This window comes from Castor canadensis, chromosome 5 (assembly GCF_047511655.1).
Source record: "Castor canadensis chromosome 5, mCasCan1.hap1v2, whole genome shotgun sequence".
NCBI classification, from domain to species: Eukaryota; Metazoa; Chordata; class Mammalia; order Rodentia; family Castoridae; genus Castor; species Castor canadensis.
In genome coordinates this window covers 152,469,497-152,488,140 of record NC_133390.1, presented here as the reverse complement: position 1 = coordinate 152,488,140, position 18,644 = coordinate 152,469,497, and the positions used below count along the sequence as shown (strand labels likewise).

At 39.2% G+C, this 18,644-nt stretch overlaps 1 protein-coding gene and 1 pseudogene across 4 annotated transcripts in view; one reads left to right on the top strand and one right to left on the bottom strand.

Moving 5' to 3' along the window:
* Positions 1–18,644, bottom strand: part of Rnf24 (ring finger protein 24) — a 116,051-nt gene that overhangs the window by 50,114 nt on the left and 47,293 nt on the right. For all 4 annotated transcript variants that reach the window (XM_074074411.1, XM_020171173.2, XM_020171175.2 and 1 more), the window contains 3 exons: positions 8,525–8,567; positions 6,144–6,185; positions 1,054–1,133 (listed from right to left, as the gene is read on the bottom strand). In XM_074074411.1, the coding sequence (XP_073930512.1) occupies positions 1,054–1,133; positions 6,144–6,185; positions 8,525–8,567 (165 nt within the window). The remainder of the gene's footprint in view (positions 1–1,053; positions 1,134–6,143; positions 6,186–8,524; positions 8,568–18,644) is intronic.
* LOC141423509 (U2 spliceosomal RNA) lies at positions 7,575–7,743 on the top strand (annotated as a pseudogene).

Here is an 18,644-nt window from a genome sequence, read left to right as displayed (position 1 = left end):
CTGCAAAGCGAGATGCCACAGGGGTAAGATGTTAGTCCCATGCTTGTGGCAGCTCCTGCCCCGATCTCACTGTTGCCATGGATAGGAATACATCTGTCATCCAGAGCTACAGGGTGGCCCCAATGATTCCCACTGTAGGTTAAGAACCCATGTCACCCTCTGGAGGACCCAGGGCCTCCTGTCTTCACCAGGTGATATTAAGAAGCCAATGTCAGCATATTATATTCTCAGTTACCCACGACTTCTAAAGCAAACAAAGTACAGAAGGAGGGGATTGGGAAGTAGGAAAAATAAAATCTTCTAATATAAATGCAACAACACATAAAACTTCAAGAGAAGGGGGTATTAGTATATCTATATGAGGGGGAGATGCTCCATACTACCATTTATTTATTTTGATTGAAAGTCACTATGGTTTTGATTAGAATACATTTTTAGGAGATGGAGGCTGTCACTGGAAAGCTCCAGCTAAAGACCTGTTTATAGCCTCAGCTCCAAAGAGCTGTGGGTTTGGCTAGCTCTCTGAGTCGCTGTGGTGGTTATGTTCCACCTCTCTGAACACTCCTAAGGTCACGTCTACACACACACCCCACCCCATGGGTTGCCGTCAGCTTTCTGCATTACAGACCAATCGTGAAGTTATCAAGCTTATCTGGCATTGCCCTAGACAAGTTACCTGGTGTGCCTCAAAGTTGGGTCACATTAAATAATTGTACATCAAATCAGGCATGGTAGTGTACACCTGTAATCCCAGAACTGGGGAGGCTGAGGCAGGAGGATCAAGAGTTCAAGGCCAGGCTGGAGGGATGCCTCCAGTGGTAGAACACCTGCCTGGTAAGTGGAAGGCCCTCAATTCAAACCTCAGTAATGTCCCCCAACACCCCCCAAAAAACAAAGAAAAGAAAAAGAAAGTGCAAGCTGCCATGTTTACCTTTAAAAAAATTTAAAAAGAGTTCAAGGTCAGTCTAGGCTACACAGTTTTAGGCCACACAATGAGATGCTATCTCCCCTCTGCCTGCACCCCCCCCCACAAAATTCCACACCAATACTCACTTTCTGTGGAAGGCATGCTTACATGGACAAATCCCCAACTCATCTCGAGGCTTGAAGTCTTCCAGACATACTGCACACAGCTGAAAGGCAGAGTTACAAATGAGGCCATGTCTGGTAGGTACTTGCCCAGGTCACAAAGTGGAATACAGACTTCTGGCCTATCCATCTGGAGGGTCTTACAGTATCTCACAACTCCTTAAGGGAGAGGAACAGGCTGACACGGACCAGTCCTCTAAAAGCCCTCAAGTTTCATCTTGGAGGGTTAGTGAGCTGGGAAAAATGGAGTTTAAATTGCTGTTGGTCATCCTGCTACCAAGGAGACAACCTGCCTGGAAATGAAGATGATCCAGAGGAAAGAAGGACTAAAAGAGACAGGACCAAGTTCAGAATGACAATGTGTGAGCCTGTGGCTCCAGATACTCCTGAAGTCATTGTACCTCTGATTTTTCAAAATTTTAAACCAATCAATTCCCCCTTTCATGTTTTTTTTAAAAAAAAGTCTTATGCTCTTCCTGTCATATGTGGAGAGATGGAAAGTAAGCGGCAGCTTCCTTTACTGCAGTGCATGCCAGGAGTGTGCCCGGGTTACTCATTCATGCAGGCTTCTTTCCCTTTCTGTATACTCAAGGGCTGATTTTCCCCAGGGGATGCTCTGCTTGCTCACAGTGCAGCCCTGGCTCCCAGCACTCCCTGAAGGGTCTGCTCACACCCTGGGCAATCCCTGCCCAACATGCAGTAACATGCTATGTATAGTCCCTAGGGCAAGAACCATGTTGGGAAGTAGTCAGGCCTGATGGATCAGGAAGTGGCCAGGTCTGGCTGTGGACCCTAGTCTATTGCATTGAGGGGCTGCTGTACTAGTTCTGTCTCCTTCCCAATGGCTATACTCTTCTCTGCTTATTTCCGTGCCCATCCTCAGGGGTCCTGGCTCAGGCTATCATTTCTTGTTTCAATTACTGACCTGGCTTCACTAACAAGCTTCTTAACCTATAATATGCAACCCAGTCTTCCTGGGTTATGTGCTCATGGTCAGTGCCATGAACCGTAGTCTTTGGATACCTGTGTTGAGGCAGCACTTGGGGCTTTGTGTGTACAGCAGACAGGATCTTCCCAGGAGAACAATGGACAACTGTGTCCTGTCAGACTCAGTATTCCCACAAGAACTGCAGGAAAGAAGAAGAGCAGGACTGGTGGCATGCCTGGGCTTAGACATCCACTAGTTGAGTACTCTCTGTCCTCACGACATCCCTCAGAACATTGTTTTATTTTTTTTGGTGATGGTACTGGCTTCATGCTTGCAAGGCAGGCAGCTCTACCATTTGGGCCACACTGCCAGTCTTTTTTTGTGCTGGGTATTTTTTTTTTTTTTGTGGTACTGGAGTTTGAACTCAGGGCCTCACGCTGGCTAGGCAGGTGCTCTATCCCTTGAGCCACGACCCCCAGCCCTTGTGCTCGGTATTTTGAGATAGGGTCTCACGAACTATTTGCCTGGGGCTGGCTTCGACCCACAATTCTCCTGATCTCTACCTACTGAGTATCTAGGATTATAGGCGTGAGTCATCGGTGTGCAGCTAGCATTGCTCTTCATCTGTAGAATGAGGATACTATCTGCCCAACTCTTCACAGGACTGTCATCAAATCAGGTTGAAAGGAGGCAGTAAGGCACTCTACTAGTATGAGTTGTCTATGAATGTTTAAATTTTGTGATTGGACCACTAATTCAAGCCCAGTTTTGTTTTCTAGATGCAAGTCGAGAATGAGCTGTGGACAAAGATAAGAAACCAGCAGTTTCAGTCTTGGGGTATCTCTTTGAGCCTCAGCTTCCCATCATAAAGGGGACGATGTTCCTGCCTCCTACATGATGTGGACAGAAGCTGTGGCCTTCAAAAGTCAGCTTCCCTCAGCCTAGCTTCGAAATGGGTAGGAGTGCTCTGTGGAGGTTTACCACTGACCCTACCAAAGTGCAATGTGGACACGTTGCTTATTTCTAATCACTTCTCTTTTCAGGATTCAAAATCAGATTTGTAGCCTTCCCAAAATATAGTTTGTAGTAATGGTTATAATGTGCTATTATGTTCTAAATAAGCCAATTCTAAAACCATAGAGCCCGAGAAAAGGAAAAAAACCACACACACAAGATAAATTCAGACATGTTAAGTGCTAAAAGTGACCAAAAATTAAGGGCAATCACAAAAAAACAAAAGCCTCAGATCTGCCATCTTAAAAGTTTTCTGAGAGCCAAATCATTTTACAACTTTCCTTTATGGATCACATTTTGCAAATGAACTTTACTTTCTAGTATTTCAATGGCAGATCCTTTCTCCAATGTGGCTCCCCATCACCATTTGAAAAATGGAGATATAATTCACATACCATAGGACTTATCACTTTAAGTAAATATTTAAATACATTTTTGTAAATATTTTAAAATACATTCACAGTCATGCAATGACAATCTATTGCTACTAATTTCAGCACATCTGCTTCATAAAGCAGCCACTCCTCATCCTCTCTTTTCCTCAATTCTTGGCAACCAACCACTAACCTACTTTCTTTATTCTGGACATTCCATACAAGTGGAATCATACAATATCTGGTGTTTTGTGTCTGGCTTCTTTTCCCTAGTATAGTGTCTTCAAGGTTCCTCCTTGCTGTAGCACGTATCAGTACTTCATTTTTTCTTTTTTTGAGACAGGTTCTTGATAATGTAGCACTAGGCTGGCCTCGAACTCATGATATTCCTGCCTCTGCCTCCTGAGTACTGGGATTACAGGCATGTGCCACGATGCCTGGCTTTACTCATTTCTATAACTAAATAATATTCCCTTGTACAGATATACTAACATTTTATTTATCTATTCATCTGCTGATGGCTACTTGGGTTGTTTTTACTTTTTGGCTACTGTGAATAGTTACCATGAAAGTCAACTGTAGTAAAGCCAGCCAGCTTCCCCTTGTCTCTCTCTCACCATGTGACCTCTTTTCTGTATGTGTCCCTTCCTGTCTGTGCTTGTGCCAAGCAGATGCCAGCATCATAAACCTAGACTTACTTCCAGTACTGTAACTCCAAATCAACCTCTTTGCAAATTACTCAGCCTCAGGTATTTTGTTATAGCAAGAGGAAACAGACTAAGACAATGAAAACAATTTTGGAAAAGAAGAATGAAGTTGGAGGAATCACACTATTTGATTTTAAGACTTACTGTAAAGCTACAGTAATGGAGACTGTGTGGTAATGATGAAGGTACAGGCACATAGATCAGGGAACAGAAGAGGGAATATAGAAATAGAACCATAAAATTTTCATTTTTGACAAAGATGCCAAAGACCACCATAACCACAGCTAGGGATGCTGCAGTAAACAAACCAAAAAGACTAATAGAAATGGCCAAATTCAGAAAAACTGGAATTGATAGCTGAAGTTGGGACACTCACTGATATTAATGATGCAATGCATGTGCTTGTTCATGAAAATGTTTCTAAAGTAATGGCCAAACCAATAAGAAAAGGCTGCTGTTCCTGACAAGGCTGTTAGTATTAATTTTGGCAGTACTGGTGTTTGAACTCAGGGTCTCATGCTTGCTAGCCAGACACTCTACCACTTGAGCCACAACCACAACCCTTTTGTTTTAGTTATTTTTCAGATAGGGTCTTGTGTTTTTGCCCAGAGCTGGCCTCATATCATGATCCTCTTAACTGCCTCCTTTGTAGCTAGGATTACAGATATATACCACTCTGCCTAACTTATTGATTGATATGGGGTCTCATTAACTTTTTTGCCTGCTGGCTTCAAACCACAATCCTTTCAATCTTTGCCTCCTGAGAAGCTGGAATTATAAGCATGTATCACCATGCCTGCCCTCCCCCCAACACTGTTAATGTACATCAGAGTTTAATCTTTTCATTTGTGTTTATCAAAAAGACTTCAATTAGAAATAGATACCTTCTGTTATTTCATGTTAATTTTGGCTATTTGTCAAAATTAACTCTTAGGAAAAATTAAAAATCAGACAGTAATTAATGCTTGAGTTTAATCTAAGATTAAGTGCTATTAAACAGGAACCTGTCAACTCTGATGAAAATACGCAGAAGCACCAAAGGAGTAGCAGATGATTTCTAAGTGTTTAACAATAATATAAATATTTTACTATTCAAAGAGTGTCACAAATTAAAAAAAATTTTCTTTGCAGAAACTGACAATATAGCCTCAGCACAGTTAGACTTACAAAACACACTTACTACTTATATGGCTTTCCAAATCCTTGCATTAAACACCAATTCAAAAACTCAGAGAGGCAGAAAGAGAAAGAAAAGGCAATCAAAATAAAAATCCTGTACATTTATAGTTAGATAACATTAAGAAAAATTCTTGGGCTGGTGGAGTGGCTCAAGCGGTAATGTTCCTGCTAGCAAGCATGAGGCCCTGCGTATAAACCACAATACTACCAAAAAAAAAAAAAAAAGACTGGTGATATAGCTCAGTGGTAGAGCACTGAGCCTATTAGCATGTGTACCCCTTTTCCCCCCAAGAAAGCTCTTACACACTATGTGTCTATAAGTAGAAAGTAAGTAGAGAGGAGAATATACACACTCAGGTTTATGTTTGAGTCACCACGCAAACCCCATAGCTGAAGAGTTAGACCATTCCTAGGGTTCCTACCTCCGGTTCCATCCCTCTACCTCATTTCTTCAATCCCTACCCCCCCCATGAAAATAACTGCTGCCTATTTTTGTGCCATTGGTAAGAAGGCAATACTGAGAACATTTAAGGGTGAAATTAGTGCAAACTCATCTTGAGCAGAAAAAGTAATTTATGTCTATCTCCTTTTCATATAGTGTGGACAGAAAACAGGATCCCTGCTGTTACGAATCTTACATTGGCACATTCCTATTAAAAACATGAGCTATGTTACTGTCTTAAAACTCTTACACAGTAGATTTTTACATGACTTTACCCTAAAATAGTCTATTAAGCTGATCAAAATAGGCTAATTTTTTCGACTCTGTGAATAAAGGTATTTAAGCATACCACTGCATACCATTTTATATTAGAAAATGATTCAAGATTACAATACTTATAAGCAACTTACCTCGTGTAGATTCAGTTCTTTTACTTTCTCTTTTAATATCACCTGTAAGAGAAAAAATTATGCTCTTACGCCCTTTTAAATCTGTAACTTGAAACAATTCTTATTCTGTGTGTGTGTGTATAACTGGTATGTATATATGATCTCAATACTGGAGACAATCCATCTCTTTTACAGAACATTTTAACAATATTCTTTTATCTTGGGCAATGATGCAATATTCTGAAAAAGCACTTTTTTTTTGTGGTATTGGGGTTTGAACTCAGGGCTTTTTGCTTACGAAGCAAGTACTCCACTGCTTGAGCCATACCTTCAGCCCTGAAAAAGCACTTCTAAAATCTCTTTGAGAGTAGATTAACTCTTGGAAAAAGATATTAACACATGTCAATCTAAGACTAAGTAACAAGATTAAAGGAGATTGGTTGCCTTACTAATTTAGTAAAGCAGCACTGGCTGATGAGATTGATAAGTAAAGTATAAAAGATTAAAATGTAAAGTAGATCTTAATTTTGATGCTTATCATTATATATCAATGCCCTCAGTAAACTTTAGTTCTATTCATCCAGGTTTATCCTTTAACATACCTGCTCTATGGTGAGCAGGTCAGTTAAAGTAAATGTAAAACGATAAGAAGGCAGAATTCTATTAAAAAATTTTTTTCTGAGAATAAACTTAGCTTAACAAAGTTATGTTTTATCTTAAAAGTCAAAAAGCAGGCAAGTAAAATTTTGGGAAAATCTCTAAAATTTGGGTGTCTTACATTCTTGAATCAAAAATGGTTTTGAAGACAAATCACTTTTTCAGAAATCACAAACAGAAGCTACCATCTAGCTACATACTGATGTACTAAATTCCCCACTTAAAGATCAAGTTTACCATCTGTCTCACCTGATCAGTTTCATCAATCAAGTTACCTAGGAAGTGACCACAAAGGCTAATTTTACTTTCCAATGAGCCTATATGCAAACATCTTTGTAGGGTGTCAAGACTATGACTGAAGTGTGATTAAAGGATTCATTTGTTTAGAAAATTAAAACATTCGATGGTAATTATGAGTTCCAGTGAGCCCTTTGGGGAAGAGCTTGGGGTAATCAAGGACACTGGTGTGTACATCTAGGGAACATGCCAATCAGCTCAGAGTTCAGACACACATGGACAAAAAAGGTAGACAGAAAGATACATAATCCTAAAGTGGCAAAATGGTCAACATCAGTGTCAACAAGGTTAAAGAGGAAATAAGCTGAAGCTGCCTTCCCTCCCACCTCAAAAATACATATAATAAAAAGCTAAGGACAAAAAAAATTTCAGACTTAGGACAAAAGCAAAAATAAGTAAAACATAGGTCCACTATCTGGTGTTAGTGGTAAATGTTAATGGATGACACAAGGAAGAAAAAAACTACTTTTACTCGGCTTTCAAGAAAAGGTGAGTTTAATTGCTTCTCAGCCTTTTGGCTAAGATCACGTGTAGTATCTGTTCTTATCAGTTTAATATCTGATACATCCTCTATCTGAGAACAATATATTAAATGGATTTTTGGGAGATGGAAGCACTCCATGCTTCGACCTAGTATTGCAGTACCTCCAGAAATGGTGCACCCCTTCAGGGGATTTAAAAAAAAACAATAAAGAAAGAAAATCTCAGTTTAGCCAGGTGCTGGTGGCTCATGCCTGTAATTCTAGCTACTCAGGAGGCAGAGATCAGGAGCATCACGGTTTGAAGCCAGACCAGGAAAATGATTCTTGAGACCCTATCTCTAAAATACCCAACACACACAAAAAAGGGCTGGCAGAGTGGCTCAAGTGATAGAGCACCTGCCTAGCAAGCGTGAGGCCCTGAGTTCAAACCCTAGTACAGCCAAACAAAAAGAAAAGCTGGGTTTATTAAAGGACAAACGAATGAAGGGCTAGTAAAGGGTTCACAACTATGGTCCAAGTTTGTAGACTTTTAATGTGTGATCTAAGCTAACATTTAAAGTACGAAATAGGGAAAAAAGTGAAAAGAGGAGTAGATGAGATCAGTGTAGTACAGTTGGTCATCTTTGAGGAACTGCTTTATGTTTAGTGGAGGAGGGAAAGATTTACTGAATGAAATCTCTGAATTCTATCAAGTTAATGATAAGTTAAAGATTACAAGCTACAGCATTTTTCTTTAATGAACTGTTGGCTCAAGTCCTCTTATTATATCATCTGAACTTTCTATAGTTTCAAATAATGCTAATGAAAAAAGGATATGTGAGAAAATGAAGTTGATCTATTTTGTTCTGTGAATGAACATATAAGCAAATTTAGTTTCAGTTTAACATACAAGTGGAAATCTTAGTCCCCAAAGGTTTATTTTTGGGGAAAAATACGATCCCAGCTAATTGGAATTAAATTTCTTACCTGTTTGTAGGCATAAAATTCTTTGTGTGCTTGATGTCTTAGCCTAAAAGACAGAAATGATATGTAATATGGACATTTCCCAAATGACATCTCTCTTACCACGTTGTGAGTAAGTACCTAGTGAATCATGAAGTGTCACCTAAATGTAAGGCCTAGTGAAATCTCATTAAAACAAAGTCTCAATACAACATATATTTTAATGACAATGACAATTCTATGTTAATGAAAGTCTACTTGTTTTAATAGCTAATATATCACATTTTTCTTAATTTGAATATTTAAGTAAAATACACATCCAATAAAGTACAAAAACTTTAAGTCCATAGCTCAAAAATTTATAAAATGTATTTTCTGTTGTAATTATCTCCATATCAAGATATAGTACATTTCCAGCACCCCTGAAGCCTCTGAAATCAATCAATCAATATCTGCTCCCTAGAGTAACCCATATCATGACTTCTATCACTGTAGAGTAACTATTTAGACTTCATATAAAAGGATCATTTGGTATCTACTCTGTGTCTAGCTTCTTTCAGTCTACAATCCCTTGGGAGATTCATCCATGTTGTAGCAATTCTGCCTTTCTGACTGACAGTATTTTACTGAATGAAAATAATACAACTTATCAATTCTACTATTGAATATAGGTGCTACACAAATTCTTCCATATGTCTTTGAGTGGACACAGATTCATTTCTGACGAGGATAAAACTAGGAGTAGAATTGCTGGTACAAAGTGCTTGTACCAGTTTCTACTCCTGTGGTAATTCGTGAGTATTCGAGTTCTGTATCTTTGTCCCTGCTTGGTAGGTTCAGTTTTAAAGATCTTTAAATTTAAATGTAGTCCAGTTTATCAATATTCTCCAATTAGGTCAGTTCTTTTGTATCCAGTTAAAGAAATCTCTTCCTAGCCCAAGATTATGAAGATATTCTCCTGAGGGTGTTGTGAAAATAATTTGTTACTTTATCTATGGCATTAAGTCTGTGATCCATCTGAAACTTTATGTATGCTGTGAGGTAGGAGTCTAGATTCTTTTTATCTGCATACAGACTTTCACTTGCCTCACCATCCTTTATTGAAAAGACTCTCCCCACTTCACTGGAGTGGAATGTCTGTTAAAAATCAGGGGCATCCTCTCTTGGGACTCCTCCAACAACTCTGGGGAAATCTACTCTCCTGCTTTACACTTTTCTATCTCAATAAGCTCTCCCGCTTTCCACTAGCAAAAAAAAAAAAAAAAAAAAAGAAAAGAAAAAAAGATCATATGCATCCAATATGTGGGTTTGTTTCTAGAGTTTCTGTTCTGTTCCATTGGTCTATTTGCTTATCTCTGTATCTCTGTAAAATAGTTTGAACAGAGTCCCTCAAAAAATTCATGTCCAGCTAGAACCTTGGCATGTAATCTTATTTGGAAATATAATCTTTTCAGATTATTAATAAATTAAGAGGAGGTCATATGATGATTAGGCTGGACTCTAAATCCAATGTGACTGGTTCTCAGATGAAGAGGAGAGGGCAGAGATAGGACAGAAGGCCATGTGATTACAGAGGCAGAAACTGAGTCAGCAACCACAGCCAAGGAGTGCCAAAGATTGCTGGCAATCACCAGAAGCTAGGAAGAGGCAGGGAAAGCTCCTTTTCTGGAGCTTTCAGAAGGAACATGGACCTGCCAACATTTTGATTTCGAATTTCCAGCCTTCAGAACTGTGACATATGAATTTTCTGTTGTTTTAAGTCATCTAGTTTGTGGTACTTGTTACAGCAGCTCTAAGAAACCAATAGACCTTGTGTCAATACTTTGCTACATAAAAACAAAACAAACAAAAACTTTTACCAGGGGCATGCTCAAGTGGTACAGCACTTGACCAGCAAGCAGGAAGCCAGGAGTTCAACTGATTGGTTGTGAAACAAACAACTCCCCCCAAACTCTTTTATTTTGAAATAACTATACTTATAGAAAAGTCACAAAATAGTGTTCATATTTCATATATGCTTTTCATTTTGTTTTGCCAGTGTCTTGCTATGTAGCCTAAACTGGCCTTGAGTTTGAGATTCTGATGCCTCCGCCTCCTAAGTGCTGGGGTAATGAAAATACACTACCATGCCCAGCTCACATACACTTTTCTATCAGCTTCTGCAACATTCACATTTTATAGAATCATAGTACAATCATCAAAACTAGTCAATTAACATTAATAAATTATTAATATTGTTGTAACACTGATATACTATTATAGACCTTATTTGAATTTCACCAGTTTTTTTCACTCATGTCCTTTCCTATTTCATAATTCAACTCAAGATTTCATCTTCCATCTGGTTATGTCTCCTTAGCCTTCTATAATGTGTGACATTTTCCTGGTCTTTCAAACTTCTAACACATTAACTCTGATCAGCTGGTTCAAGTAGTGTCTGCAGGGCTCTTTGTAAAGCTACTCATGTCCTTTGTAAGTAACACATGTTTTAGGGGAGGTATGTTGAAGTTAGGTTTGTATTCTATTCCTCAAGCATTTGCCCACTAATATTAGCACCATCTTGTGACAATTACAGTAGTGCCTGCTCAACCACAGTCTTGTAGTTTCCTAATTCCTTGTATATTTATTATTAGCTTTCCATAGGACAGGTTACTTGTTCATTCTTCATTTATTTACACAATCACTTACTTCTATCAGTGTGGGCTCATGGCTATTTGTCTGTGGGTTAGAGTTCAGTATGATCACCATTTGTTGCTCAAATTGTTTTAGGCTTGGCCTTTAGGAGACCCTTCAGGTTGACACCTGTGGCCTTTCAAACATGTCCTATCCTTTTCCATGCATTTCTTTACTTCCTGGCATCAAAAGATGTTGCAGACTATGAGCACATGATAAAAGCGAGAGCACAAAAGGAAGGGGTGAGGATAAGTAAAACACCTAAAAAACTAGCTAGCATTTGTTGCCCTTAACGCAGAGAAACTAAAGCAGATACCTTAAAGCAACTGAGGCCAATAGGAAAAGGGGAACAGGTACTAGAGAAAAGGTTAGATCAAAAAGAATTAACCTAGAAGGTAACACCCACGCACAGGAAATCAATGTGAGTCAATGCCCTGTATAGCTATCCTTATCTCAACCAGCAAAAACCCTTGTTCCTTCCTATTACTGCTTATACTCTCTCTACAACAAAATTAGAAATAAGGGCAAAATAGTTTCTGCTGGGTATTGAGGGGGGGGGGGAGAGGGAGGGGGTGGAGTGGGTGGTAAGGGAGGGGGTGGGGGCAGGGGGGAGAAATGAACCAAGCCTTGTATGCACATATGAATAATAAAAGAAAAATGAAAAAAAAATAAAATCACTTCCAGCAGAAAAAAAAAAAAAAAAGATGTTGCAGGCTCATTTTGTATTTTCTGGGTCCCAGCCCTGGGATTAACTACTCCTTTCAAGGAACTTTGATACCTTTTACTGGAGAACAATATTCAAAAGCTGAGATCTAGGTGTTTGGTGAATAGCACTGTCTTAAATTTATTGTAGCTTTATAATAGATCTTAGGGTCTGGTAGTAAAAGTTCTCGAGTTTTGTTTTTCTTAATGACTGGCTTGGCTATTCTCGTTTTCTGCATTTCCTGCTCGTGGTTTCCTTAAAAATAACTTGTTGGGGTTTTGTGTGAGATTGCATGGAATTTATAGATCAATTGGGGAAGAACTGTCATCTTTGTAAGATTGAGTTTCCAAACTATGAATATACTTATTTCCATCTTTAATTTCCCTTTAACTCTTCCCCTAGGTATGTGGTAACTTTTGGTGCTACTAAAAAGAGTACTGAAAAAATTTCCATATTCTAATATTTTCTTGCTACCATATAGAAGAAGGTAATTTTTGTATAGTGCTTCCATATCTACTGACTTGCTAATTCACCTAATTCTGGAATCTTCTGGATTTTTTAATGTATACAGTCATATTTAATCATGTCAATTTAAACTCTGCTTGTATAATCTTACACACTTCATTCTTTTATATATTTTACATATATATACACACACATACAAACATATACGCATTTATTTGTACTGGCTAGATCCTCCTGTACAATACTAAATAAAAATAACAGTGAATGTACGTATTAGTAAGGATAATGATTTCTTTAGTTTTTTTTGGTAGGTATCTTTGACAGAATAAACAACATTCCCTTCTATTTCTGCTTGCTGATCTAAAAAGAGTATGAGCCATGCAGTGGTGCGTGCCTGTAATCCCAGCACTCAGGAGGCTGACATAGGAGGATAATGAGTTTGAGGCAGTCTGGGATACAGAGCAAGACCCTGCCTCAAAAAAAAAATATAAAATGTATTAAGTTCAGAGGAGCACACATGACATAATGCTTGGCCACTGAAGAGGACACTTTCCCCACCCCCACCCACCCACCCTGGTCCCTCAGCAGCCCATGCCAGCCTCGGCTGGTCATACACCCAGCTCCTTTATTCAGGATGGCCACCCGGGTGTCTCCCTGAGGGGCTGTGCTCATTTCTGCAGGTGCTTTGTAATGCAGGGTGTACTGGCTTCCTTAGATGTTATCTGAGTGGGATGCATCTGTCCCTTTGTCCTCACTCCCACTGTGGGGCACACTTGTCCATTCTGCCCACAGCTCCTTCCCTCGGGGCTGTTCCAGCAGTGTTGCTGTGGACCAGGGCCGTGAGGCCTGTGGGGACAGGACTTAGGCTACCGGGCAGCGTGGTTCAGACTTGGGGTGCATTCATCCTCACCAGCACTCCTGTGCTGCCTTGTGTTTTGACAACTCATGGATGAGTTGTATTTTGTGTCTTCTTAATCCCTAGTGATAGCAAGCATCTTGTCACAGGCTGGTTGGCTACCAGGTCCTCCTGGTGCTTTGACAGTTCACTCTTACAGGTATTGCCAATCTCTGGTTGTAAGTCTGATTTGTGATGTTTTTAAAAAAAAAAATCCACATGTAAGTCTGTGAGGCATGGATGAGTTGTATTTTGTGTCTTCTTAATCCCTAGTGATAGCAAGCATCTTGTCACAGGCTGGTTGGCTACCAGGTCCTCCTGGTGCTTTGACAGTTCACTCTTACAGGTATTGCCAATCTCTGGTTGTAAGTCTGATTTGTGATGTTTTTTTAAAAAAAAATCCACATGTAAGTCTGTGAGGCATGTCAAGTGTTTTCTCTTGCACTGTAATTAACCTTTCACTCTATGGTTTTGGGGCTTTCCCCCCACTCTGTTGGGGACCTCCAGCATGCCAGGCAAATGCTCTGCCCGAGCCACACCTCCAGCCCTTAGCCATTTTCCAGGCAGTTCGCTTTATCAGGCTTTGTGGTTTTGAGTTTTGCGTATGAACTTGAACGTGTTCTCTTGACCCTCACAGTCACTATTTTATCTTCCATGTTGTCACCCTCAGCCCACCTTTTCTCTGCTTGTAGAGTACAGGGTGGATGCAGGCTTCGTTCTGTGGATCAAGCTGGTCTCTGCACCACTAGCCAGATGGCATCATTGCTCTCCTGACTCAGAGGTGCATGTGAGCCCAGGTTGGGCCAGGCTGCTCACTCTCCTGGACACTGTGTGTCCTGTGCAGCAGCCAGTCAGGGGGCAGCTCAGTAACTTTTGATGTCTTGGCAGCATGACTCCTGGTCTGCTTCGTCTCCCCCATTAACTTTGAGGTAGCCATTTGGTTTCTAAAACAAAGCCAGAGCTGAGCATGGTGGTCGCAGCTGTGAGGCTGAGGCAGAAGCGATGACGCCTTCAGCATGTTGATTCTTGTGACTCAGAGACATGTGGGAAATCTCCTTTGGTTTCTCTCAATAGCGTTTTGTAGATGTCTATGTTGTGATCTTGGTACATTTTAAAAATTCTTTTCCTATATGGTTATGTTGATACGATTGTGTTTTTTTTTTTTTCCTCCTTAATTTTCTGTCTAGGCTGAAATTGTTTTGTAGAAGTATATTGCGATAAATTATTACCTAGCAGTGCTGCCCCTTCCCTGTGTCTCTCTTCTGAAACGGCTTTATTCATGTGTAACTTCTAGATAATAAAGCTCTCCAACATAAACATTAAAAAAAATGTATTAAGTTTTATCGAATACTTTTTTGTGCTAATGTGGTTTTTAAATGTTAGAACAACCTTCATTCGTGGAAAAAATGTGATTTAGTTGTGAGGTACTACCTGGGTTGTACATCTCTGAATTTGATTTACTAACATTTTGTTCATGGAAAAGATTGGCATGTAATTTCCTTTCTTATAAAAGCCTTTGTTATTAGAAACATAATTATGCTGATCTCATTCTATGTGCTGAGAAGAAATTCCTCTACTTCCATTCTCTGGAAGAGTCGTATAAGGATTGTGTTTTCCTTTTTTATTTCCTTTGGTGGTACCGGGGTTTGAGTTCAGGGCTTCATACTTGCTAGGCAGGCTCTCTATCACCAGCCAAGGATGGTGTTTTGCTTTAGGTGTTTGGAAGAAGAATTCACTGGTGAGTTACTTGGCTTGCAATTTCTTTGTGGGAGTGCATTAATAACACATTCAACTTTTTATTAGATATATAATCATTCATATTTTCTATTCCTTATGTTGGTTTTCTTTTTAATTTTTAATTCAAATTACAATTAACTATCTTAAAATCACAAATCAGTGGTAGTATATTCACAATGTTGTGCAATCAATAGCTAGCTGTCTCAAAATTTTTCCCATCAATCCCTGAAAACACTTGAAACCCATTAAGAATCATGCCTCACTTTCCTCATCTCTTGGCAACCACTAATCTGCTCTGCCTTATGGATTTGTATATTATGGATATGTTATATAAAAGGAATCATACATCCAGGTGCTGGTGGTTCACGCCTGTAATCCTAGCTACTTTGGGAAGACCTGAGTTCAAACTCCAATACCACAAAAAAAAAATACTAAAGGAATCATATGATATGTGGTATTTTCTTGTTTGGCTTTTTACTAAGCATAATGTTTTCAAATTTTATTTTTAATTTTTAAAAATTTATTATAATATTATTGTTGTACTGGGGGTACACTGTAATATTTAAAAGGTGCTTGCAATATATCTTAGTTAAATTCACACCCTCCATCATTCTCCTTTATCCTCACTTCCCCTCATTCTTTTTTTTTTTTTATTTATGGCACTGGAGTTTGAACTCAGAGCCTCATACTTGCTAGGCAGGTGCTTTACCACTTGAGCCACTCTGCCAGCCCTTTTTTTGTTGTGTGTGTGTTGAGTTCTTTTGATAGGGTCTCATAAACTATTTTGCCTGGGTGTGATTTCAAACTGTGATCCTTCTGATCTCTGCCTCCTAAGTAACTACTATTACAAGCGTGAGCCACTGGTGCCTGCCAAGTTGTTTTCTTCTTTTTTTTTCTCTTTTTTTTTTTTTTTGTCAGTACTGGGGTTTGAACTCAGGGCCTCACATTTGCTAGGCAGGCTCTTTACCACTGGAGCCACTCCACCAACTTTTCCCCTATTCTTAGAATAGTTTCAACAGGTCTCATTTTTCCATTTTCATATATGAGTACATAATATTTCCACCATATTTATCCTCATGCACCCTTTCCTTATATCCTCCCTGCTCTCACTGGTACCAACCCCCACACAGGAACTGTTTTACTTTTCTGTTCTGTTTTTGAAAAAAGACATTTTTGTTTAAGACATCTATTTTCATTATGACATTTCCATGTATATATGTATTGCATCCTGAATTGGTTCATACCTCCATTTTTCGTATAATTTTGATAATTTTCTTTTGTGGGACTGTGGTTTGAACTCAGGGCTTTGCACCTGCAAAGCACGCACTCTACTGCTTGAGCCTCACCTCCTGTTTTCAAGATTATCTTAGCTGCAGTATGTATTAGTACTTTGTTTGATTTTATGGCTGAATAATATTTCATTGTATATACTACAAGTTGTTTATTTGTTGGTAGATATTTGAATTTTATATCTTTTGGGTATTATGAATAATGCTGTTATAATCATGCCTGTACAAGTTTCTATGTGGACATATCTTTTCATTTGTCTTGTGTATATACCAAGCAGTGAAAACACTGGGTCATATGATAATTGTTTAATATTTGGAGGAACCACGCAGCTGCACTATTTTACACCCCCACCAGCAATGTATGAGAGTTCTTATTTTTCTACATCCTCACCAACACATATATCATTTTTCCATATCCCTCCTTTTATTATTTATTTTTTTTTGGTGGGACTGGAGTTTGAATTCAGGGCTTTGTGTTTGCACAGCAGGTGCTCTACCACTGAGCCACCCCTCTTGTTATTTTGGAGATGGGTTCTCTTGAACCATTTGCCTGGGCTGGCCTTGAACCTTGATTCTCCTGATCTCAGCCTCCCAAGTAACTAGGATTACAGGCATGAGTCACTTGTGTCCTGTTTACTCCTTTTTTTGAGACATGGTCTCATATGCAGTCCAGCCTAGCTTCAAACTCATGATCCTCCTGCCTTAGCCTCCTGACTGCTGGGTTCACAGGTGTGCCCACTATGCCTGGCCTTAGTTTTCATAGTTTTGATTACAGCATCCTAGTAAGTGTGAAGTGGTATCTCATTGTGGTTTTAACTTCCATTTCCTTAGTGGCCAGTGATATTAAACACCTTTTCATGTATTTGTTAGTCATTTTTATATATCTTTGGAGAAATGTCCATTTAAGTCCTTTGCCTACTTTGTACAGTTGGGCTGTCTTTTTACTGCTGAATAACAGGAGTTATTAAGATATCCTAACCCCTCCGAAGGATTTTCTATACACAGGATGTTTTTACCTCTTTCCAACTTGCTTAGTTGCTGTAGCTAGGACTTCTAGTACATGCTGAACAGCAGTAATAAAGCAGACATCCTTGTTTTACTCCTGATCTTAAGGAGAAAGCTCTCGGTCTTTCACCGTTTGAGTATGATGTTAGATGTGGGTTTTTCACAAATGCCCTTTGTAGTGTCAGTTTCAATGCACTTTTTTTTTCTAGGAATTTATGTAATTTATCTAAAATTTCAAATATATTGGCATGAATTCATAATATCTTTGTGATCTTTTAATATATGTAGGATTTATTTGCTTTGTTTTTCAGATAGGGTCTCCTAGTTTTGCCTGGGCAGGTCCTAGATCTTATTACCTCTGCTTCCTAAGTACTTGGGATCATGGGTGTGCCACCATGCCAGGCTTGTTTTTTTGAGACAGGGTCTCACTAATTATTTGCCCGTCTGGTCGCAGACTGTGATCCCCCTGATCTTTACCTCCTGAGTAGCTGGGATTACAGGCATGTACCACTATGCCTAGGGCCCCCTGTTTAAAATTTTATCCAAGCACATATGCATGTATTTTAAAGTCATATGCAGTTCTACAGGTTAACAACAACAACAAAAATCCCCCTCCCCAGAGGTAACCATTTTCCCCCTTTTAGCTCATTACCTTTAGTATTTACTTCTGTCTCTCTAAATAATTACCTGTGTTACTACTTGATTTTTTTTTCATTGTTAGGAATATCTTTTGACTTCCTATTGGGGAAACCATTCGTTCATTCACTCACAAAATATTTTACTGAGTGTCTGTGTGCTACGCACTGTTCTGAGTGTTTGGGAAACAGCAAACAAAACAAATATCTATCCGGAAAGAGAGATGCATTACAAATATAAATTAGAATATTAGTGATGATTATAAAATAGGATCCCTCTTAGCAAGGTAGTATGTCTTTGTGTTCCACTGGTACCCTGTTCATAACCCGTTAGTCAGCAGACTCTGCACTACATTGCTGTATGATTGTGATTGGTGGTATGTGCCTTTAGACCTCAGTTATGTTCCTCCTTTGGTTCTGAGTCTGGCTGTGACAGAAAGAGTTCTCTGTATTAGAAGAGAGGAGCCTCATGGGAAGGTGCTGGAGAGTTTAGGTTATGTTTAAAAAATTGGTTTGGGATCGCTGGAGGGATGGTCCAAGTGGTAGAGGAGCAAGCGCAAAATTCTGAATTCAAACCCCAGTACCACCCAAAATTGAAAAAAAATGGGTCTGGGTAATTCTGAAGGAGTTTTAGTAATGAATGGAGCTCCAGGATTAACTGTAAAGACTTGCTAGATCCAAATTTTTCACTTGAAGGGTTAAAGATAACAAATTAAAATTATCAAAAAGGAAAGTACCTTAT